The 23,728-nt window shown below is 32.2% G+C and overlaps 2 protein-coding genes across 7 annotated transcripts; one reads left to right on the forward strand and one right to left on the reverse strand.

The window, feature by feature from the left end:
• The first annotated feature begins 60 nt into the window (after positions 1-60).
• Positions 61-23,704, forward strand: LOC141458404 (plasma membrane ascorbate-dependent reductase CYBRD1-like). 5 transcript variants are annotated; one of them, XM_074136346.1, is made up of 8 exons: positions 61-464; positions 5,466-5,670; positions 6,260-6,443; positions 8,234-8,424; positions 11,220-11,362; positions 17,535-17,600; positions 22,120-22,249; positions 23,559-23,704. In XM_074136346.1, exons 2-7 carry the CDS (start codon positions 5,620-5,622, stop codon positions 22,139-22,141), a joined length of 657 nt encoding a protein of 218 aa, XP_073992447.1. In that variant the 5' UTR covers positions 61-464; positions 5,466-5,619; the 3' UTR covers positions 22,142-22,249; positions 23,559-23,704. The 5 variants fall into 5 exon arrangements, with proteins under 5 accessions (XP_073992447.1, XP_073992445.1, XP_073992449.1 ...); XM_074136344.1 differs by lacking the exons at positions 17,535-17,600; positions 22,120-22,249; positions 23,559-23,704 and adding an exon at positions 14,485-14,716; XM_074136348.1 differs by lacking the exons at positions 17,535-17,600; positions 22,120-22,249; positions 23,559-23,704 and adding an exon at positions 14,485-14,716 and having other exon boundaries at positions 6,312-6,443.
• On the reverse strand, positions 16,715-22,124 carry fest (wurstfest). 2 transcript variants are annotated; one of them, XM_074136327.1, is made up of 8 exons: positions 22,030-22,124; positions 21,707-21,863; positions 21,058-21,202; positions 20,815-20,985; positions 20,598-20,726; positions 18,698-18,822; positions 18,148-18,432; positions 16,715-17,266 (listed from the first exon to the last, which is right to left on the reverse strand). In XM_074136327.1, exons 3-8 carry the CDS (start codon positions 21,154-21,156, stop codon positions 17,041-17,043), a joined length of 1,035 nt encoding a protein of 344 aa, XP_073992428.1. In that variant the 5' UTR covers positions 21,157-21,202; positions 21,707-21,863; positions 22,030-22,124; the 3' UTR covers positions 16,715-17,040. The 2 variants fall into 2 exon arrangements, with proteins under 2 accessions (XP_073992428.1, XP_073992429.1); XM_074136328.1 differs by lacking the exons at positions 21,707-21,863; positions 22,030-22,124 and having other exon boundaries at positions 21,058-21,441.
• Positions 23,705-23,728: the final 24 nt, after the last annotated feature.

The following is a 23,728-nucleotide window of genomic DNA, read 5'->3' on the forward strand; positions in this document are numbered from 1 at the left end:
TTCTGTAAACGTAGAACCCTCTCTAAATGCAGTTTTCAATATTATTTTGCAATAGTTATTGTAAATACTTCCATACAATTAAATTAAAAATCAATCTTTTTCAATTTAAAGGTTGCCCTGACTAAAGATCCAAATTTGTATATTTCCATTTTTAGGAAAGTTTATGAAACTGTTAAAATCAGTTGTTCTAGCGTGACTAATGTGAATTTTACAATTTCACAGTTTTTTCTTTTGTTTTTTTTTAATCAGATGATTTACTGGAATATATTAAGAATTTCCATGTTTATAAGTATAATGTAAAATGTCCAGCATGCTGAAAAGGAATGTGCCAATTCAGAATATTGTCAAACAATATACTTTTTTTTTTTGTTTAGCAGTTCTTAAGTTTTCATTGAAGTTAAAAACAATAGGTGGCCAGGTGAGAGCGAAGCGTGCAATTGAAAACAATATTTTGTAAAATATATGTAGGTACTTGTTAATAGATCACATATTATATTCGTATGAGTCAAATTGCTTATTGTAGCCCTTGATGTGCCTGTTTTTGCTCTTTGAATGAAAGAGTGCATTCCCACATCTTCAATTTTTGCAGATAGTGTGTAAATTTAGTGAGGGTTGCGGAGTTACTGTAAATGTCATTAGGGTGGAATAACTAGAAAACCGTTCATGAAGTGTCAAAGTTCTTATAGATAAATTTAGAAAGGGGCTAACTGTTTTCGTGTTCGAAACATCACTGGTATAATTGTTTAGATTATCTGACTGAAATTGTTACAACAGACACATCCTGTTGTGACACACTAAGGAGTGCTCTTATTTGGCCATCAACTCGTAAATGATCGGAGCGCCCGGGATAGGAAGTGACTAGTAGTGGCAATCTGGAGATTAAGTCCCCAATATAGTATAAAATTAGGAAAACATTAAAAATGTACCGTTTTGTTTCATTAAAAAACATTTTGGACGAAAGAGGGTTTAAGGTTATAATGTTAAACGCAAATTTTTTTTTAATCTATTTTTATCAATTCGTACAGTTCCATTTATTAGACTGAACGTATCACTAAATTTAATTCTGAAACTGATCCCCCATGCCCGCTAAGTGGGAACAGTAAAGATTTATTTCATTTCCTAATTATCTGTCTGATGTTAGGTGTTTAAAGATCCAAGTATTTACTGTATAATATAAACACTTCTTCGTCTATACAACCTGAAATTTTGTTGGAGAACTGTTATGTTTCGACACGGTATACAAAGTGAAATGCATGCATTTCACTTTGTATTCAATTCTATAAAAATAAGAAGTTTGTTTTTATTGATATAATAGTTTATTCATGTGTAGAAGTGAATTTATTTGTCTTTCTTCTCTTTTTTATACTTGTTTTGTATTATAGCTGTAAATGTTGGGGTCAACCCCTTGCTACAATTGTATTATAAGGAGAAACAATAAGTAAATAAAATAAAAATTCAAAAATGTAGTTAACAATAACTGTGCTTGATGTAGTTAACAGTAACTGTGAAGGGAAGGGATTAGCTATGAGGTTAGCATACTGGACTCCCACGCGGAGGTCCCGGGTTCGAATCCAGCTGCTGACCCTTAGATTTTTTCTTCCTAGGAGCTTCTTACAGCTCACTGTCCGGTGATGGACAGTGTTGTCTGTAACGAGTGAACACTGTCAGGAGGCCGGCAGTGCACTGAAAAAAGCTCCGGGCGCCAATATCCTTAGATGTTGACGCACCTTAAATCATTAAAAAAAAAATTGTGAAAAATGTTTTTCCTTGTTTATCTGGTCTACTACCTGTGTGCTGACGTTTTGGCGGAACACATACTTTCGAACTACCTGGAATTTTGTTGGTTTATGTAGATAGACCAGAGTTGGGCAAAATTTTTAGTCATGACTAAAATTGCGATTAAAAAATTATTCACGCCTAATTATTCAGAACTACGAGGGTCGTTTGAAAAGTCCGTGCAAAGTCAGAGAGATAGCACTACTGGCGCGTATCGAGGTTATGTTTAGTTAGTAGCATCTCTTGGAAGAACACACACCAAGTTTCAGCCAGATCGGTCTATTTCTATGTGTTTGGCATTCGTTTGAATCGAGGAAGTCGAGTGATTTTCAAAAAATGGACGAAAAAGAATTTCGTGTGTTGATTAAACACTACTTTATGAAAGGCAAAACGCCTCAGGAGACTAAAGAGAAGTTTGATAAACATTATGGTAACTCTGCACCTTCGATTAGAACAGTTTATAAGTGGTTTCAAAATTTTCGGAGTGGCCATATGGGCACAAGTGACGCTGAACGTTCTGGACTGGACGCCCTGTTGAGGTTACTACTCCAGAAATCATTGATAAAATCCATGATATGGTGATGGATGACAGAAGAGTGAAGGTGCATGAGATTGCTAGTGCTGTGGGCATCTCGAATGAACGGGTACATAATATTTTGCATCAACATTTGGACATGACAAAGCTATCCGCAAGATGGGTGCCGCGATTGCTCACGCTTGACCAAAAACGAAATCGTATGAAGTGTTGCAAGGACGGTTTGCAGCTGTTCCAGAAGAATCCGCAGGACTTTAAGCGTCATTTCGTCACTGTGGATGAAACATGGATACATCACTACACTCCTGAGACCAAAGAACAATCCAAACAATGGGTTACCAAGGGGGAATCTGCGCCAAAAAAGGCGAAGACCGTTCCTTCGGCCGGAAAGATTATGGCGACTGTCTTTTGGGATTCGCAAGGAATAATCCTCATCGACTATCTGGAAAAGGGTAAAACTATTACAGGTGCATATTATTCATCGTTATTGGACCGTTTGAAAACCGAGCTGCAAGAAAAACGCCCACGATTGGCCCACAAAAAAGTCCTTTTCCATCACGCCAACGCACCAGCTCACACCTCAGCAGTTGTGGTCGCAAAATTAATGGAAATAGGGTTCCAACTCGTTTCACATCCCCCCTATTCTCCAGACTTGGCTCCCTCGGACTACTATTTCTTCCCCAATATGAAGAAATGGCTGGCGGGAAAAAGATTTTATTCAAACGAGGAGGTGATTGCAGAAACGAATGGCTATTTTTCAGACTTGGACAAATCCTATTATTCGGAAGGGATCAACAAACTAGAGCAGCGTTGGACGAAGTGTATAAGCCTAAAAGGAGACTATGTTGAAGAATAAAAAAGGTTTACCCCAAAAAATTAAGTAGTTTTTATTTTTGCACGGACTTTTCAAACGACCCTCGTAATTCAATCGTGGTCACATTTAAACATGATTAAATTAGTCGTAAGAGCGACTAAATAAAATAATCATAGTTAATATTAGTCGTGACTAATTTTTTCAATCACAAGTCATTAGTCTTAGTCATCACCATGATTACTCTTGCTGAAAGCATATATCTATGTACTTAGTACACTTATCTGTAATTTGTGGAACTTGAGAATGCAAGCACTTTAAAGTTAAACCACCACAGCAACTCTCTAGATAAGTCTAGAGAGTACAGGACCACTTTGTACTCACATTTAACCATGTTTACGACTCACAAGACTTATATATGTAGGTCCTCCTTCGAGTTATATTTAACCATGTTGGTGACTCAGTAGACATATGTAGAACTGCTTTACATTTACGTTAATCTTATTTTTTACCGCGTCACATGTACCTTTTCCTTTTTTTTCCCTCGATCTGTCGACTACTCATTGCTTTATTTATTATGCCCATAGCTTACTTTTTATATTTGACCAATTAATATACTCCAAGCACATACGCACAAACTAACTATATATATACATACATATTTGTATATTTACATAAAAATATGTATTTATATATATTGGTGTGTGAGTTTTTGTGTATTGTAATACGTTTTTGTTTGTGTGTATATTTATTTTACATTAAGGATGAAGAAAAGAGACATAAGACTCTATTACCCTTAAATATTAATTGTTTTCCAATCTTACATTTATTTGTTCCCTTTAGACTAATTTTGGTAAATAGTTCAACTTCAGATCAATAATTGGGAAATTCTAGATTTCTTTATTAGCTACAACAATCTGAATTATGTTCCTATAATAATTGAAAAATGTCCGAATCCGGTTTTGTATACAATAAACATGCGTGAGGGAAGGATTAGCGTTGCGAGTAGCAAATTGGATTCCTATGCGGAAGTCCCGGGTACGAATCGAACTGCTGGCAATTAGAAGGAGTTTCTTGTAACTCACTGTCCATGTGTTCTTACAGCTGTGTAGATAGATTGAAAAAAAAAAAATGAAAAATATTGTACATGTGAGGCAGTAAAAAATAAGTTGAAGTTGAATGTAAAGCAGTTCTATACTAGTCTAATTATACACAAATATAGTTAAATATGGATGGCCTATTTCATTCTAGTGAGTCGCCAGCACCGGTAAGTGTGAGTGTAAGGTGGTCCTACAATAAGTCTTGTGAGTCGTCAACATGGTTAAATCTGAGTGTAAGGAGGTCCTATATGTATGACTTGTGAGTGGTAAACATAGTCAAATGTGAGTGTAAGGTGGTCCTACACAAGTCTAGTGAGTCGCCAACAAGAATAAATAAATGAATAATTCTCGACTAAGGCTAACGATTAACTTAAACAACAACAAAAAACGACTAATTTAGTCGTTGCTGTTGACGCGACTAATTAAATTAGTCACCAATTTTAGGACGACTGTTATTTAGTCGTGGCTCTTGTCACGACTAATCTCAATTAGTCGTCATTCATATGGTGACTAATCTGAATTATTGTTAGTCGTGATAAATTCCACGACTAAAACTAATCTTTTGTCGTTAGTCGTAATCGGTCTGTGACTAATTTAGTCATGGATTAGTCGTTCGTCGTGATTGAAGTTTTGCCCAACCAGAGTTTAACTCAGAAGTTAGACATTGTTCGAAATATGAATACGTAATGTTTCGAAAGTTACAACCCAATCCGAAATCGAGTTTTATTGTGGAAATAACCTGCTCTAAGAAGGAATTAACATATTGGTTCTTAGAAGGTAATAAATTAAATGGCGGAACTTTTCTCGAGGTAAGGAATTTGTCATTCGTTTTATTGGAAATAGAGACTAAATGCGCAAAAGAACTCTAACCGTACTAATGTTTAGTAAAAGCAAGTTTTTGACACCAATCAAATAGCATAAAATGTAGTCTAATATGTCATGTCAGCCAGTTAATCTAAACAATTACCTTCTTTTTTTTAAGCGCTAATTGCATTTTATTGTCATTTTTTATTATAATAGAGGTACTGATCAAGGGTTGCAAGAAGCCATATTAAGGAAAACAATATTTTCTATTGGTACATCGGGGTGTTTGCAATTTGTATACCGACTAATCTAGAACGAATAAAGTAGTAATCTTGTCTATAGTTAAGAGGTTTTTATTTCGGCTGAGACCGGCACAAAGGCGACGGACGAAGCTTCAAAAGAACATTGAATTAGTGGAGATGGATCTTTTTTGTTTTAGAAGCTTTATAGACAAGAAAAGTCAGAAGGGAGAGAGTGACGAAAAAAATAAGAAATGGACATTTCTGAAGGGTCTGACCGAGTAAGGAGTGTTATGCGAGAGCCACGAAGGAAAAATCGTTTTTGAGTTTGTCTGAGTTCGAAATCAAAGATAAATGACCAGAAAAGTTCTGTTGAGGGGCAACAGTCGGATTTGTATGAAAATAGTAAGAAACCTATTAATTCTTACAAAAACCTTAAGAAAGTTAAGTAAAAATGTGAGTTAAGTTTCCTCTTTGTAGGCAATCGTCGCAAAAGGAGTAAGAAGTCAAGAAATCATTTACACAACCACTAAAAATAACAATTTTTTTAAAAATATATAGTTCACAAAAATTTATATGTGCTTCATTGAGTTTGAAATATATTATTTAAGGAATATTGAAAACCGATTTTTCAAATTATAAACAACATGCTTAAAATTTCTAACTAACTTATAAGTCATATTCTACACAAAAAGCTAGACTAATAACTCCGACGATGGTTGCAAATCCAAAACTGGTCCATTAAACAAAAGAAAGCCTAAACGGATAATAGTACTTTGTATTATCTCTATTAGTGTGAATAATATACCTTATACAAAATTAGATTAAGGTTATTTGCCGACTAGGCATAGTAAGATTCGGGTTTATTTTGTAGTAAAATATTTTAATCAGTTATAAATGTTTTGTTTATGATGAAAATTCAGGTTTTCCTAGTTTTTTTTTAATCAAGAAGTAACAAGAAAGTCGTTTCTTGTTTTTATTTATTTTTTTATAGAGATCTTTCAAATCTGGTGTAAAAATCACATTGTTCATTGTCATCCATGTAGTGGGTATAACCGCAACGGCATTGACTTTCTATTGGATTGCAAAGTATACAGGCCTTCACTGGGATGGTCCAGAAAGATTCAGCTGGCATCCACCTTTAATGGTACTTGGACTTGTATATTTATTAGGAGTTGGTGAGTTTAGAGTAATAATATACTTTCTGTAATTAGTATTGTTGAGTACCAAATTGTTAAAATTCCACTAAAAGATTTCGGAAGTACTTTCTCATACTACCTTTATAGTTTCATTAAGTAAAGTAATCGCCTATTTTTTCAAGCGGGGCTTAACGTCCTACTTCCAATTAGGTGTCGTGGACGGAGGCGACTAGCAAATATTCTTTGATATAAATTTCTCACATTAATCATTAAATAAAATCCAAGGCCTAAGACCGGGAATCGAACCCAGTACCACAATACATATTAGCTTCGCAGGTCTCGCCTCTAACCGCTCGGCTACCGTGAAATTATTTTAAATTTATATTCAGCACCAGACCTAGAATAAATCTACAACTCCTTTTACATTGTCTGGAAATTTTAGGCTTTTCAGAATAAAGGATTGATAAGAATAATTTCTAACATAAAATTTTATGGAGTATAGATTATTTCTTCTTGTGTTAGAATTCGGGATATGAAAGTTCATAACTGTCTATAAGGACAATAAGTATGTTATAAAAGCTTATGTCATGTTTTGCAAAGCAGCAAAGATGCGGAAAGACAGGAATTTAAATTTAATTCTTTTGATAAGTTTTCATAATCAACCGTAAATTGATAAGAGTAAAAATTCAACCGTTTTTCAGTTGCAAAACTGGCCGCGCTTTGAGTTCATAAATTAGGAATGTTAATTAATGAAAATGGACTTATAACATCAATAAGTATACTCGCATCATAGAATTAATATAAAAAAATAATTAAAAACTTACGTCTTCAATTTGGAAAAAATAGTGAAGAACATGCTACTGACTGCTTTTACTAGAAGCCAAATTTGATTACACTGGCTTATGCAAATATTTTTATAACACATTAATCTATATCAATATGATTACAAGTCTAGTATGAAGAAAGTAGCTTGATTTGAATTAATCATTATTATTATAATATTTTATCAATTCCAGCTAATTTTTTTTAATTTGATACATTAGACTAGATATTACAAAAAGATAAAACTTAACTTGAAAACTGTGTTTCTCATGTTGATGTGTTTCGCACTAAAAAACATTTTTTCTTGACCTAAATTCAACAAATCAAGAATTTAAAGATATATATATGTACAGGGTGTTCATTTTAAGACGGCTCAAATGCAGTAAATGCTTAAACGGTTGATCTGAGCAAAAATTTTCTTAGAAAATCACTCGGAAAACTACTTATTACCCGATATTAAGAAAAATATTAGCTTTTCTGCCTTGGCAATATTTTCAGAAGAAAGGGGATGAAAAAATACATAAAAATGACCTATCGCGTGCTCTTCTTTCTCTTTGATAACAAGTTAAAAAATTGAAATGCATATGATTAATAAATACCAGATTTTGAAATGGCCAAGCACCTTTAACTTAAAGATGTCGAATGAGGTTTCCGGTTTGGTTCCTTTCATAACTTTCTGTACTCTATCAAAGTGTGTATGTGAAAATGGTGGACAACTACAAACCCTTACTTCTGGACCCGCGTATGCGATCTTAAATCTAAAGTCAAGTCACATATTTTGAAACTAGTAGAGGTGACGGGCAACAAATTTTTCCTCTACCATTTTTTGCTCAGATCAACCGTTTAAGCATGAAATGCATTTGAGCCGTCTTAAAATGAACTCCATATGTTATATGAATTTGACTTTTATATATATATATATATATATATATAATAAAGGTCAAAAAGTAAGCAACATACATATTATATCTAAAATATTTTAGTTTTGATGAATATTTGTGTTTCAGCTCTTTCCACGCACCGTTTGTGGCCGGGCAGTGAAAATTCACTAAAAATTATGCATCTCATTTTCATGGTGGTTGTGTTAGTTTGCCTCGTAGTTGCATTCGCTATCGTCGTAGATTTCGTGAAGGGTCACCACTTTTCGACTCTACATGGATGGTTGGGTCTAATCTTTTCTGTAATTATTATCATAGAGGTAAATTAATATTCATTTTTTTTTATATATACATATACTCTTTAACAAAAACCTACAGTTTAAAAAATTATGTATAAGTGTTGATTAAACGCTAAAAGGTACACAAATCAGCAAGCACCTAAGATTTGATTAATATCAATTGAGTAATTTTACTGAATTAACTTTTCATTAATATTTTTTAGAATTTATTAGACGACCAGACCCTAATGCTGGCTATTTTCATATACAAAAGATTTTTTCAAGTAGCAAACTATTTAAGTTAGATTGACTGTAATTATTAATGCATAATAATCAAACTATTAATCACAGATTAAAAAGAAAAACGTTATAAAAAAATCTAAAAATTATGAGGCTTAGAAATTAAAAAAATTTCTTAAAAATATTTAGAAATAGAAAAGAAATTTATTATTCTGGGACAATTGTCCCCTAAGAATAAATACAGGAACAAATAGAGGCCTTGACAGTTTGGCCTGTGATTAAACAGAAAATAAATAAATAAATAAGTATTTACAAAAAGTGATAAGAGCCGAGTTATTAAATTTAAATTATAAAAGGTACAATAGTGAGATTCTACAAATATGTTCAATGTGTAATAAAAAAGAATTAGAGTCTGTATTTCATTTTATGGCGACGTGTCCTATATTGAAAGAATTCAGAAGAATTTATTTCAATGAGGATTTTTTGTCAATGGCCCAATTAGAGGAATACTTAAACGGAAAGAAGTGGGATTTAGTATTGAAATATTGTAGGATGGCTCTTAAGTATAGGCAACAACTTGTGGCTGAATTTAATTTTATTTAAGTTTCTATTTAGTTCTTGTTAGTTATTGTAGCCTAATGTTATATTAGAAAATGATTTTAAGTTATTTTAAAGGAAAAAATTTGTTTATATTTTTCTGTTTTCTAGAAAATTACCCCTCTCCCCTGATGGTTTTATACCAAGGGTCACATCTGTCCTTATTTATATTTATAAATAAAGACAGTTTATTATTATTATTACAAAAAATGAAAATAAAAATAACAGCAGAAATGAAGGAAATAAATAAAAACAATTAGAATTTCGGAGGAAGCTGAATAGAAAGGAGATAACTGAATAGACGGGATTTAAAGATAGATAGGGTAGGAGCATGGCGGACAGATGATGGCAAGGAGTTCCAGAGAGAGGTAGCTTTTATAAGGAAGGATTTGTCAAAGGATGAGGTACGGTGAGAAGGAATATAGAGATCAGATGAGCGAGATCTGGTATTACGGGAATGTATCGAGGATTTAAACTTAAGGAGTTGAAAAATATAGGAAGACCTTTGAGACTGGATGACTTGAAAAAGGAAAGAAGCTAAAAAATATTGGCGGCGATAGACAGGAAAAAGCCACTTCAACTCATAGTAGCAGTGCGAAATGCTGAAAATAAATCTTATGAAGCAGTTCATGAGGCGCTTGAGCTTAGCTTCAATATCACCAGAAAGACCGCCATACACTAAACAACCATAGTCGAAATGGGGGAATATAAGAGAGGAAACAAGGAGTTGCCGGGTCTTAATTGGAAAAAGGTGACGGGAACTATTAAACTGTTTAAGGATATGGATGGAACGACGAGAGATTTGGGAAACATGGTTTTTCCAGGAGAGGTTTTGATCGAAAGTGATACCAAGGTTTACACCAACATACATCAATGATTTTGTTTTATTCATTTATTTTTTATAAAAGTTCGGATCAAGTTCATTCTTCGATTAAAGTGATTGTTACTAAAGTTGTTACTACATAAATGTAGTAGTCAAGCGTTAATAATAATAGGTAATAATTAATCTTGTTTAATATTAAATAATTTAGTTTTCTTCAACTATATCCTTAATGTAGGTGTTGTCCCCACAATGTTTATATATGTAATATAAAGTAGTTTAAAATATGCATATTTTTAGGACAGCCAATAAATATTAAGTATTTTACTACACTTGTAGTGTAGTACAATATTCTATATTGTAGAATAGTTCCTATAATTGAGTAAGTACTCAATTATAGGAACTAGATAAATTACAGTAGAAAAATAAATAAGTATTGTTGAATAATTTACTTGTTATAAACTGTGCGCTTTTTCGTGGACTTTTTAAGTTTTTGTCCTACCGGACAGTTTTAATTTATATACATTTTTTTAATTTGTCTACAACTGAGGTATTTAAAAAGTTAATATCCCAAATAAACAATAAAAGTATTAACATAATTTTACATTTTAGCATCACACGCTATGCAGAATAGCAAATAAAATGCCGTCATGTTAAGTATATAAACATAAAATATTTATATAAATAAGTTATCTTATAACATTTCATTCCCCCTCCCCCTCGCTCTAAAAAAAGGCGAACTGTTAAAACTGCAGGCATGCAAATCGGGCAGCAATAGAATATCCTCTACACAGCGTCTATCCTTTGACCAGCGCCGTGAAGGGTCTGAATTGTTTAATGCCACTTGTGCATACTCGCCTAAATAATAATACTGCTTGCTTGAAGAAAGGTGGTTCAAGTTAGTTGTTAAAGAAGTTGGAAGAGAATTACTCCCTCAGAATTACCATTTTGTATAGATTTTTCGCTTGAGATTATTTTTAAATCGTGCCCTTAAGATTTTATGTAATCTTCATCCATACACACCAATATACTAAGCAGTTGGTTTTATTTTTATAATTTTTCTAGGGAAATTCTTTTTGAACCTTCAGCTGTTCGTTCAGGAAAAGGTACAATACTAATGTTTAAGAATCCTCTTCTATCTGAATAATATAAGATTTTTATAATAGTCACTTTGTTTCAGGTGCCAGTTTTCTTAATAGTGTTTGGATTTAATATTTCAAAGGATTCGCGATCCAAATTGATGAAATGGCACATAAAAAGTACCTTTGTAATATTACTCCTTTCACTTGCTGTAAGCCTTACAGGTTTCCAAGGTCATATACTGTAAGTGAATTTATATACTCGTTGTTTTTGTGTTTGATTTTAGATAATTGTTTTGCTTTTAAATTCGTCTTAATCGGAGGAATTGGGCAGAAAATCCGCGCTGATGTTTTAATCAATAACACGGTATTACTTCATTTTAGAAAGATTTAATATTTGATGTTTTTGTTTTCAGAATAGATATCTAAAACATTAAGTTGATTAAGTTCTTTTACAAAATGTTTAGTTAACAATTTTTGAACGATTAGAATTTTGAACTCTAAGTTCTGTTAGATTCAGTGATTCTCAACCTTTTTTTTGTCGCGGTACACTTTTAACAATTTCAAAATTTGGCGATTCACTAACAATAAGATAAGTTTAAAAGTATTTTACTAATCCGTAATACACTGTGTAAAATAGTTTATGTTTATTTTCAATATAAAATAAAATAATATGGACTACAAAACCATTGTTTATTAAGGGATTAATTGCAAGTTAATAATAAGAATACTTTTAATGAGAAATTAGAGCTTGATGTTTTTTGATAATTTCGTTTATATTTGGTCGTATAAATGATAATGCTACTCTCATATCGTCTTCTACATTTAATATATAATTTTTATTATATGCATTTCTAAAATTTGGCGGCACACTTCAAAACTTTCCGCGGCACAGTGGTTGAGAATCACTGTGTTAGAAATTAGTACCAATTATATAATATTTATGACAACTTCTTTGATTTTATCCATCGAAACAGGCAAATTTATTGGCAATAAAGTATTATGATATTTTATTCAACCCTGCGGACTTTTCGACAATTTATGACAGTAGCTTGTCAAATTTCAAGTTGGAACGAAAATAATAAATTAGTAGTTTTTGTTTTAAACACAGATTTACTGCTTTTGTTAATTAACATAATAAATAAGAGTGCTCAAAATGCCTGGCACATGTATGAATGAAGTGCAATGTCCAAAATGCTAGGTAGGTAGAAATACTCTTCTTGTGATAGGAGGTGTCTGGTCAAAGGTTGCAAATATCTGGCGGAGATTCCAGGAATGTGTTGATGAAATAGGGGTGTTGTGTGTGTCTAGAATGAGCCATCTTAGGCAAAGTTGCTACAATTTCGTTTCTATGAATGGAATATTTAGGTCATTGAGTAAAGTATGTTTTCAAAAGACTATTTCTTGAAAGGGCGAGTGTAAAATTCTTATTTTGAATGAATGACTGGTGTTCGTTTAATTTATGTATTGGGTTCTCTAGAATTATGATAAGTAGCTCTAAAACTGGCCATATTATAGTTTTGTGAAAGAGAGTTTGTTTTTTTTTAGCTAATATCAAAAGTTTATGGAAAAGAAAAGGTACCTAGCTTTCAAGTAATGAATATCTTTTTTGGATAGAAAGAGTGCGTGGTTAATAAATCATTCGGATGTATAGCTTCAGGAGTAAATTTTTCTTGTGTTTATTTCGTTTAATTAATTTTAACCTTTCAGAGCCCAGAATATTCTTGTACGAGATTTACTCTATGTTACTAAGAAAATACGTACTGTACGAGGGTCGTTTGAAAAGTCCGTGCAAAAATAAAAACTACTTAATTTTTTGGGGTAAACCTTTCTTATTTTTCAACATAGTCTCCTTTTAGGCTTATACACTTCGTCCAACGCTGCTCTAGTTTGTTGGTCCCTTCCGAATAATAGGATTTGTCCAAGTCTGAAAAATAGCCATTCGTTTCTGCAATCACCTCCTCGTTTGAATAAAATCTTTTTCCCGCCAGCCATTTCTTCATATTGGGGAACAAATAGTAGTCCGAGGGAGCCAAGTCTGGAGAATAGGGGGGATGTGAAACGAGTTGGAACCCTATTTCCATTAATTTTGCGACCACAACTGCTGAGGTGTGAGCTGGTGCGTTGTCGTGATGGAAAAGGACTTTTTTGTGGGCCAATCGTGGGCGTTTTTCTTGCAGCTCGGTTTTCAAACGGTCCAATAACGATGAATAATATGCACCTGTAATAGTTTTACCCTTTTCCAGATAGTCGATGAGGATTATTCCTTGCGAATCCCAAAAGATAGTCGCCATAATCTTTCCGGCCGAAGGAACGGTCTTCGCCTTTTTGGGCGCAGATTCCCCCTTGGTAACCCATTGTTTAGATTGTTCTTTGGTGTCAGGAGTGTAGCGATGTATCCATGTTTCATGCACAGTGACGAAACGACGCTTAAAGTCCTGCGGATTCTTCTGGAACAGCTGCAAACCGTCCTTGCAACACTTCACACGATTTCGTTTTTGGTCAAGCGTGAGCAATCGCGGCACCCATCTTGCGGATAGCTTTGTCATGTCCAAATGTTGATGTAAAATATTTTGTACCCGTTCATTCGAGATGCCCACAGCACTAGCAATCTCACGCACCTTCACTCTTCTGTCATCAATCACCATATCATGGATTTTATCAATGATTTCTGGAGTAGTAACCTCAACAGGGCGTCCAGAACGTTCAGCGTCACTTGTGCCCATATGGCCACTCCGAAAATTTTGAAACCACTTATAAACTGTTCTAATCGAAGGTGCAGAGTCACCATAATGTTTATCAAGCTTCTCTTTAGTCTCTTGAGGCGTTTTGCCTTTCATAAAGTAGTGTTTAATCAACACACGAAATTTTTTTTCGTCAATTTATTGAAAATCACTCGACTTCCTCGATTCAAACGAATGCCAAACACAAAGAAATAGACCGATCTGGCTGAAACTTGGTGTGTATTCTTCCAAGAGATGCTACTAAGTAAACATAACCTCGATACGCGCCAGTAGTGCTATCTCTCTGACTTTGCACGGACTTTTCAAACGACCCTCGTATATTACTAATCATTAATAGTGACAGTTTATATTTAGTCCAAGAACGCTTCGTTTAATACTACTTCCTTTAAGTTGCATTAAAGTTGGTATCTTTGTCTGTGTGTACCATAACTTTTATGTAATTTGTGGAAATTTTACTTTAGCATAGGAAAGGATAATTGTAACAGATCAATTTCAATTAATCAAAAAGATATTTACACGTATTTATTTAGCTATATGTAATTTTATATTACAAAAACCATAGTCACATGACGAATATTTTAAATAACGTTTTAAGATCCTTAGATTATTTTTATTTTTTCAGAACTCATAATTATAATGAGATAACAATAATTAACTTAACCGGCTTGGTAATATTCTTATTTATAACTATAGTAACATATGTACTTATGGTAGAAGGAAGCGGCAATTGAGGTCAGTTTCTGATTAAACTCTGAAGCATTGCTAATTGAATGCTAAAAAAGTAGAATCTTCGTATTTTTAAACATTCGAAGTGAAAATATATAAGTATAAAAACCAGTTGTTTGTTATATATTCATTTAAATATATGCTTCTATTTTTGTATCATTATTTGTATCATTTTTAAGAACGTGTGATTATCATTAAAAGTTTTTGCCTTGTTTTTCGTTAAATTACGGATAATCTTCTTTTAGAAAACCCCAACAGATGTAAAGAAAGTCTAGGATTTCTACAACTCGATTACTCAGTTCTGTGTGTAAAATATTTATTTCTTCGCCATTTACTAGTAAGATTACTAACTGCAAAAACAAGAATTCACATCCATGCTGTAAAAATACTTTGTGATATATCAAAATATCTCACACTTTCGAGAGAAGAAAATTAGAAATAACCAGAAATAAATCCATCAAATCAAAAACAACTGAAGAGACACGATTACAGCGCAGTTGCTTCAGCTTGACAACTATGGGCACGATTCCTACATTTTAGTCGATGTTCTGCCTTTACAAATGTCTATTTATACTTTTCAAGTCAATTGTAATGTATTTGCTTTGCTTTATTTCTCAGTTTTCATAAACAACAGTAATATATTTCTAAATCGGACTTAATATTCTATGAACTCGAATCGGAACTATATTGCCTTTAAGTTTTCTTATTATGAATCTATTTGTGGGTTATTGTAAGATATGAGAACAACCCTGCTAAATCCATAGTGACTAGTAGTCACTTCACGGCTCTGCGCGTCCCTGCGGAAATACCTACGATATGAACAACAGTAGAAATTCAACTATGATGTTTAAACAGAAACCACAAGCATCTAACCTGTAACTGCTCTGAAGCAATGGTAATTGAATGCTAAAAAAGTAGACTTCGTATTTTTTAAAATATTTGATTGAAAATATTCAGCGTTCTAAGAAAAAAATATATAGTGGCACATTGCATTTATGAAGCTCTCTACAACTCCTTCATTAGCTTTACATAAAATTAATTTAGTCGTGATGTTATGATTTACAAGATTTAATACTTCTACTTTGCATAAATTCAAATTGTTGGCAACTTTACATACTTACTTCTAGTGCTATCATATTTAAGATCCCACTCGTAATTAAAAAATTTACCTTGAACAAAATTAAACTTGAACAAAACAATTTCCTAAGTTTGGTTTCATCTAACACAAGTAGGAAAAACAATTAGTAATCTCAACTTTAAAAGAAAATTTAAATTTTTGTGCCTGTACTGTAGAGAAGAGCGCATCTTTGTAATAGTGCCCATTCTCTTATACAAAATAATTTAGAACATGGAATGATGATAACGGAATGCTAAATTAGTGAATGTTTCTATTTAAAAAAATCATTTCATTCAAAAGCAATGATAAGTTGCTGGAGTTCTTCGTATTCTTGTAAGTTATAATGAGATGTTCCACGTTCCCTTTTTTTCAATTATTTCACCGGTACCCAAACTTCAGCTCTAGTTTGTGGTAGAAGCTTTGTAAGTGGGACGTCAAAGTATAAAACTTCCAATTAATCCACATGTGATAATGGATGTCCGAAACCGTTTAGATTATATGGAAAACACGTGGGCTTTAACGGTTCAGAAATCACCTGCATTATCCAGCGTTGTGGATTTTGGCTAGATTATTTACATTAATTTACTTCACTACTCATTTACCTTGCCTGGCTCGTCTCAATTATGAGCGACAAGGTCACAGATTTCTGACACTGCAGACTTTAGTTTTTACATCATTTCAGTTTCTAATTCCCACAAGTTTAGTAAAAATATTAATTTCTTTTTATGTCTCATTTTCATATTAGTGTTCCCTGTATGTACTGTATTTGTATTTACTTCTAACGTGCATATTTTCATTTTATTCGGTAGAGATTCTAGGCTATTTATTGCTTTGTACTTTTAATTTAGATGTACTATGGAAACATAAGTAAAAAGAAAGTGCAATAAATGAATTAACATTTTTAAAAATTGTATTGCTTAATTTTATAAAAGCGTTCAGTTTTATGATAGGCACTTTAGAGACTTATTTAAATATAAATAAATAAAATAATAGAAAAAAACGCATAACGTATATCAAATGACAGCTTTTAATCCTATATCCTATAGAGATCAGATCTCTCCGCCTGAGATGATGAAAAACACAATCACAATACACAAAAAGAAAAAAAAGTTGCATTCAGTTATATCCGGAGCTACAGGATCGACGGGAAGTTTGTCCTGAGTTTGCACAAATATAATATAGATTATTCTCTATCTCTTTCGACATTGATAAATGGTCGATATACACTCAATATTGCCTAACATTTTTTTTAAAAATTAAAAGAAAAAAGTAATAATATAATAACAACTTCATATGTTTTTTTTTCTTTTTCTTTCTCTTAATGCCGAGCATTTGTTAAAATACTTTTAACTGAGTTTTTTCATCAAAACCGGCAGAGTGTCCTGCGTTCCTCACTATAAAACTTGATCCATCATAGTGCATCCTGCGCTCACCTCTGCGTACAAATAAATGCGACGTTGAACCCATGCTTGCTGTACAGTGTAAGAATGGAGTTGTAATAGAAGCTGTACCATTACTAGCTGAAGTCCTTAAATGATACTTATTACTGTTTCTTGCCACCCTGTAAATAAAAGAAAAAGGAAGAGGTATATGTATTGAGAAATACAGTGAAAATAAGTAAAAATATTGTTTTTAATTTAAGGCGCGTTAAAATCTGCGGTCATTGGCGCCTAGTACTTTTTCAGTTTAATGCCGGCCTTCTTATAGTGTTCTCTTGCTGTAGTTCCATTAGTTTATTTCCCCAGATTGTTTTTAATTTAAAAAAAAAAAAAAAAAAAAACTATCGGATCTATCTATATGTAAATTATAATTTTGTAATATTGTCACAGATGGCGACATCCTAAGGCGATGATTTACTGGAAATTCAAGGATATCCAAACAGAGAAGATGGACTGGTGAATTATTATATTGTAATAATTATTCTATATGTAGAACAAGCTCTACGATGGCAAAGCACCAATATGCCCTTCCCGCCTTCACATAGCAAATGTTTTTGGTAGTTAGTTATGGATTGCTAATGGATAAGCTGTATCTAAACAGTAGCAATCATCTCCTTATTTAAGTGGCCTCTAGATTTATTTTGTGAGTGTTGAAAGCTAAAAAAAAAAGAGCTCTTTATGTTCTTTTAACTGATTTCTGAGTAATCTTAATTACATGACTAATCACTGTGACGGGGAGTTAAAAGTAATGTGATTTAAAATTCATATTTACTTTGTAAAACAGCAGTAACTATGAATCATGTCTAGAGCCAGTTAAATTAATGGCGTGCTAAATACTTTTTCCAATCGCCAATTAAATTTTATAATTGCAGGCAGTAATTTTTGTAGTTTAGTTGAAGCATTTTAGGCAGAATAAAACGGTTAATCTTGAAGGATAAGTCAAAAACACATGACTCGACTTGGAAAACAAACCATTTTTTATTGTAAAATATTCCAAACTTACCTAACCAATCCATCGGGCGCTTGAGATATTCTGATACTATTAATGATCCAATTTTCAACCATTTCGTCGGTGACCCAATATTGTGCTGATTCAATGAATGTAGCAGCTTCAGGAATAAAAGTGGCCCCATGGCGCGATTCATTATAAAATACTGACAACGAGAAATCCACAGTGAGATCAGAGAAATTGTCAGTTGTTGTACGTGTTCCTGCAGAATCTACCAAATATACTAGAGCACAATTCTCTGAAGTAAAACTAACACCTTTATACCACATTTTAGCGTACCTATATATTAAAAAAATTAAAATTTAGTATCAACTTTTATTTATGGACCTTAAGAATAGATAGTTTGGTTTAGCTTATGGTTAACAAAAATTTTGAAAGTTATGTTCTACAATAAATTGTGTTCAAATAATAAAGTTTTGCTTCGTTTATTTATGATTTCATTATTATATTTGAATAATTATTTTTAGCAAAATAGCTAAGAAAATTTTGCATTTTATTTTCAACAATTATTGAATTGGTTGGTACAATTATATTGTTTACTTACTTGTGACTACCTCTTGGGTCGTAGGCCATTATTTCTACTCTACTTCCATACTGATGTACTCTGCCATTTGGATGTAATAGAGCACAAGTCGAGCCAGTGGAACTCATTGCTATTACGATATTATTCTGCAACATTTGCTTAGTTAAAAATTAGTTGATTTAGATATAAAAGAAATTAGAAGGAAGTGGGATACAACGCTAAAAATGATTTTCAAGAAAAGACGGGTAAAAAAGGGTTTTTACAAGAAATCCTAAGTTTAAAAAATAATAACTATGCAGGGAAGGGATTAGCTATGCGGTTAGCGTATTGGATTCCCACGCAGAGGTCCCGGGTTCGAATCCAGCTGCTGACCCTTAGATTTTTTCTTCCTAGGAGCTTCTTACAGCTCACTGTCCGGTGATGGACAGTGTTGTTTGTAACTAGAGAACACTGCCCGGAGGCCGGCAGTGCACTGAAAAAAGCTCCGGGCGCCAATAACCTTAGATGTTGACGCGCCTTAAATCACAAAAAAAAAAAAAAAAAAAAAGACGTGTTTAGCATTTCACACCATTGAAAATTGGGCTACAGCTGTAGAAAGAGAAATTGCAGAATTTTTTCAGAAAATGAAAATAGTATTTTAAATCTTCTTTTTATTTTCATATTCTCCATGTTAAGAAGAAATTACTAGTCATTGTGCAGATTTTTAATTTTCAACAGAAATATCCATTTTACGATCTCCTGAGTGCGAAAGAGTGGTTTTTTACTAGTTGTTCTGTGCGCGTGGTGTTTTTGTAACAAAAAAAACGAAAAATTTTATAAAAAAATTGGATTTTATATTTCTGTTAGACGAGTAAGGGATGCCACAATAAGGTTTTGATCGAATTAGGTCAGTCGAAAGCACCATTCTGATGAATAGATGCACTTTAGATTTCCTTTAAAACAACTTCTATGGCTTTTTTATCTTTATCTAGATATTCTTATGGCGCACAGGTAGCACAGTAACTGTTTGGTTCAAAAGAGATTGTTTAGCATTCCTTTTAATGTCTATTTCAATTTGAAATAATCATTAAACAATATTCCAATAAGTATTTATTAGGATAGGTAATTAATAAGGATAACAATTTTAAATTTGAAGTTAATCGGTGCTCTCAGAAAATGCCGCTTTACTAAATAATTCATTAGTTATTGCGTTTTTTTTCCTTTCTAAAATGATTCAATTAAGATGTAAAATATTGAAATAAACTACATTTTTAATAGAAATGTAAAGTTTCAAGAGAATTTAATTATTACTAATAGCGGTAAGAAAAAGCGAGAATCGACCACTAAGTATTTTGTTATTAATTAATTCAACAATAATTACGGATCTCTTAAAACAAAAAAAGATGCAATTCAAACAATTGAGTCAACTCGTTTTCTTTCAAAGAGTGCTTTTTTATCATAATTGTCTTAAACAAGTTTTTTTGAAGAATACCAATTCTGGCTTTTGAAAAAATTGCGTATTTACTTTAATAGTAAATTCAAGAGTAATTAAATCTACATTTAATTGTGACAGATTTCAGTTCATAAAACATTAAAATGGAAAATCGTTTTACATATGTGATTTCTTTTAGAAACCCTACAAGCTTTTTCTTCAAAGCAACACAATGTACATATGTATATATACACTAATTTAAACCCTTATACTGTCCCACCGGACAGTTTTAATTATTATTTTCATCAAATTTATTTTAGCATTTCCAAAAATGTCGGTTTTGGTTTTTTCTTCTATTTTAAGGCGCATAAACATCTCAGAGCATTTTTCAGTTCTATTGTGTTAGTAAATGCTCTCAATGATCGTTAAATTTATGATTTTTAATTATGAAGGGAACAATAATCATATTAAAACTTGAATTAAAGTTATTAATGAAATAAATTACATTACTTTCAAATTAATTATTCGAATAGCTTTATCTATTGTCAGGTCCACTCGCATTTTATGGTTTAGCCTTAGTGAGATAGTACCATGAGGTGTAGCCACAGCTGACCCGGGAATTGCGTCTTGATCATCATACTAAAATTAATTAGGTTAAAGACTTATAATCAGCCGTATAAAGAACTGGAATACTACGAAATTTTTATAACAATAATGCAGTAATTACCTGATATAAGCAAGATTCGTCCATTGCATAATAAGGAAAATACTTTGGTATTCTTGGATATCTTAAATATGGAGCATTTAATATTGCACTTGGTGTAAAAAGTGACGAACCAGGGATGTTGTACATATTAGCTGTAGACCACCCTTCTAAAGGTGGAGCATCATACAGCGGCTGTAAATAATTTTTATAATTATCTTTACCTATAAAAAATTGTACAGCTTTGAAAACAATTAATAAAACTACCTGAACATTCTCATCCATAGGATTGTGTGCATTGTGATTTGTGAACGAATTTCTATTCCTCAGGATTGGTTCTTTCCTCGAGTCAGTGGAATTTGACATATTTAACAATTTATCGCGAGTATTGGGGCTCAATTGAAGACAATCACTTAAAAAAACATAGGGTTTTTCATAAATATAAAAAATCTCAGCTCACGGAAGACTAGATCATTAACTTAAAAAAAAAAAATATGAATAATTAATCGAATTAAATCTTTTTTTCGGAAAAAAAAGAGATTAAAAGACTTATTTTTACTAGGTGAAAGACATTTTCCTGTACTTTTCAGGAACAGTCATCTACAAGCCTTAAAAATAGTTTTCTTACAAGGGGGAAAATCAATTATTAAGAGAATCAAAATTAATGAAATCATATTTAAAAAGTTAAAAATGTATCAGATGTTAAATCATATGGGAAATAAGATATTTTTAACAGATAAAAAAAAGTAACAATAATCAAAAAAAGCTAATTATCACTTAAATCACGTAGCTCATATCCTATCTATCCTATTAGAGAAATTTGTTAAGTTAGTACCAATAAATAAATGATTAGATCTGTTGAGAAATATTCATGTAAATTGCAAGAAATACAAAATATTTTCAACTTGATACATACCTTCTTCAGTATAATTATTTAAATTGGTTTGTTGATCTTATGAAAATAATATGGAAATTAAAAAAAAAAATTCTTAATTCATTATTTGCGAAATCTTAAAATGGAACGTTTGATGAAGTCTTTTGCATGTTTATTTGAATCCACTACTTTTATATAACTAAGGAAACAAAAATATGTTATTGTTATTATTTCTTAAATAATAATGTAAAAATTCACTTTTGTTAAATTTTTTTATATATACGAATTATTTAAAAGTGTATATACAAAAAAATGTATAATTATGTGTACAAAAAGCAAAAGTTAAAACAAAAAATACTACTCACAAAATCCTATGATAACCAGGAGAAAAGTATTTATTTCATTTAAACATGTTTTAATTAATCAGATGATTAATTTTTATTTTTCATTTGTAGCCAAGATATGTCTGAATGGTGATTTTCTGATTGCTGATTGTACTGACTGGTGATTCTCGATTCTGTCATTCAGAAAGAATGACAATTTTTTTTACATGCTTTCCTGGGAAGTTCTTGAATGAGAAGCCGCGTAAGTGATAACTATTTCCTGATGACAATGCATTTCTCCCCAGATATTCTAATAATGACTTCCAAAATTTAAAATTTGCAACGGTACGAAGGAGAGTATACATCGCTCCAGCACCTATTATTTGCTCTCAGTTTCTATGAGTTCTCTGTTTCTTAGTCGTTTGTTTGGTTTCATAATTGATATTTGAGCTCCTAGTTAATAGGTATGTACATTTACAGTTTAGAAATCAGTCAAGAAAAGATTGTACTAATCTAAAGGAGTTCTTGTAAAAGCAATATCTCTGGCGACAGTTAAATTGATCTAATCTGTTGTTCCTCTCCCCTGCGTTGATCCTGACTAGAAGCATTTCAGACCCATGAAAAGTTGATTGGGCCTTCCCTTTTAATTCGCCCGTCTTGTAGTTGCCCAGATGTCCTAGAAATCCTGGCACCCAGTTGCAATGGGCGTATTGGAGATGACATCCGTGGTGACGGAAAAATTTTTGGGTACACCAACTTCGCTTTTATGTGCAGCAACCTACAGATTTTTACTGGTTTAAAGTGATTCCGGGATAGCTGGAACATGACCTTCTCTCAAATAAATAGTAAACCTAGACAATCTTGAAACCTAGATAAACATTTAATTAAAATGGAAAGAATTAAAATATATCATGACTAAACAAATGTGTGAGTAAACAATACTATGTTTTTTTTTTTAATTATCATTATAACAACCATTTTCTCATTCGGAAAAGTGAATTTGTTGCCCAACCAATTTGGCTCTTTATCACATATATACGCACATTATGTACCATTTGCATTAAAACCCTCAATAATTAACTTTATTTGTGCCATTAGGTACATTTTTTTTTCTCTTAAAATCCATTTCTTTCAGGTTTGAAGTAGATTTGACTATTTTTTAACCACAGGGATTCTTGCAACCTCAAATAGTTGCATGTTTACGCCTAATAACTTTTTTAGGCGGGCTTTGTGTCCAACTAGCAACTATAAATTTCCTTTGTTAACCATTAAATAAAATCCAAGTCCTACACTGGGGTGTCGAACAATACATCACATTACGTACATCTTAGCTTTGCATGCCTTGTCTTTATCCGCTCGCAATCGTGGCGTCTACTATCTATTTATATATTTTATTTAGTAAATGTACATAAAATCTTCACGTGATTCACCCACTGATACGCCAAGATCTCTAAAAAAAAAGTACTAGGCCTCTTCTACTATATCTAAACTTATTAATGTAAATTTACTATTTATTTTTTTAATTTAGTGAATTAAAAAAATAATGCTACTATAAATTTGCTTGTTAGCAGGATTAATTAAGTTATAAAAGTGGCAGCGCGTATTTTTTTTCTTGCAATAAAAATGGAGGAAAGTACATTTGCATATTGCTAAAGAATAATAGTTTCCTCAAAAGCGTACGCAAAACGACATTGAAAAACCAGTTCATTAAATAACAAAAAAAAAAAATTAAAGAGGGGGA

This window comes from Rhodnius prolixus, unplaced genomic scaffold (genome assembly GCF_049639745.1).
Source record: "Rhodnius prolixus isolate KJV_2025 unplaced genomic scaffold, Rpr scaffold_5, whole genome shotgun sequence".
In the NCBI taxonomy this organism is placed as follows: domain Eukaryota; kingdom Metazoa; phylum Arthropoda; class Insecta; order Hemiptera; family Reduviidae; genus Rhodnius; species Rhodnius prolixus.

Coding starts and splice junctions, on each gene's coding strand:
- LOC141458404 (XM_074136344.1), top strand. CDS start 5,620: ATGACCAGAAAAGTTCTGTTGAGGGGCAACAGTCGGATTTGTATGAAA. Junction 8,425..11,219: donor CTGTAATTATTATCATAGAG/GTAAATTAATAT, acceptor ACTTTGTTTCAG/GTGCCAGTTTTCTTAATAGT. Junction 11,363..14,484: donor GGTTTCCAAGGTCATATACT/GTAAGTGAATTT, acceptor TTATTTTTTCAG/AACTCATAATTATAATGAGA.
- fest (XM_074136327.1), bottom strand. CDS start 21,156: ATGTCAAATTCCACTGACTCGAGGAAAGAACCAATCCTGAGGAATAGA. Junction 18,823..20,597: donor TTCGAATAATTAATTTGAAA/GTAATGTAATTT, acceptor CAAATGTTGCAG/AATAATATCGTAATAGCAAT. Junction 18,433..18,697: donor GACCCAAGAGGTAGTCACAA/GTAAGTAAACAA, acceptor TTTAATATATAG/GTACGCTAAAATGTGGTATA.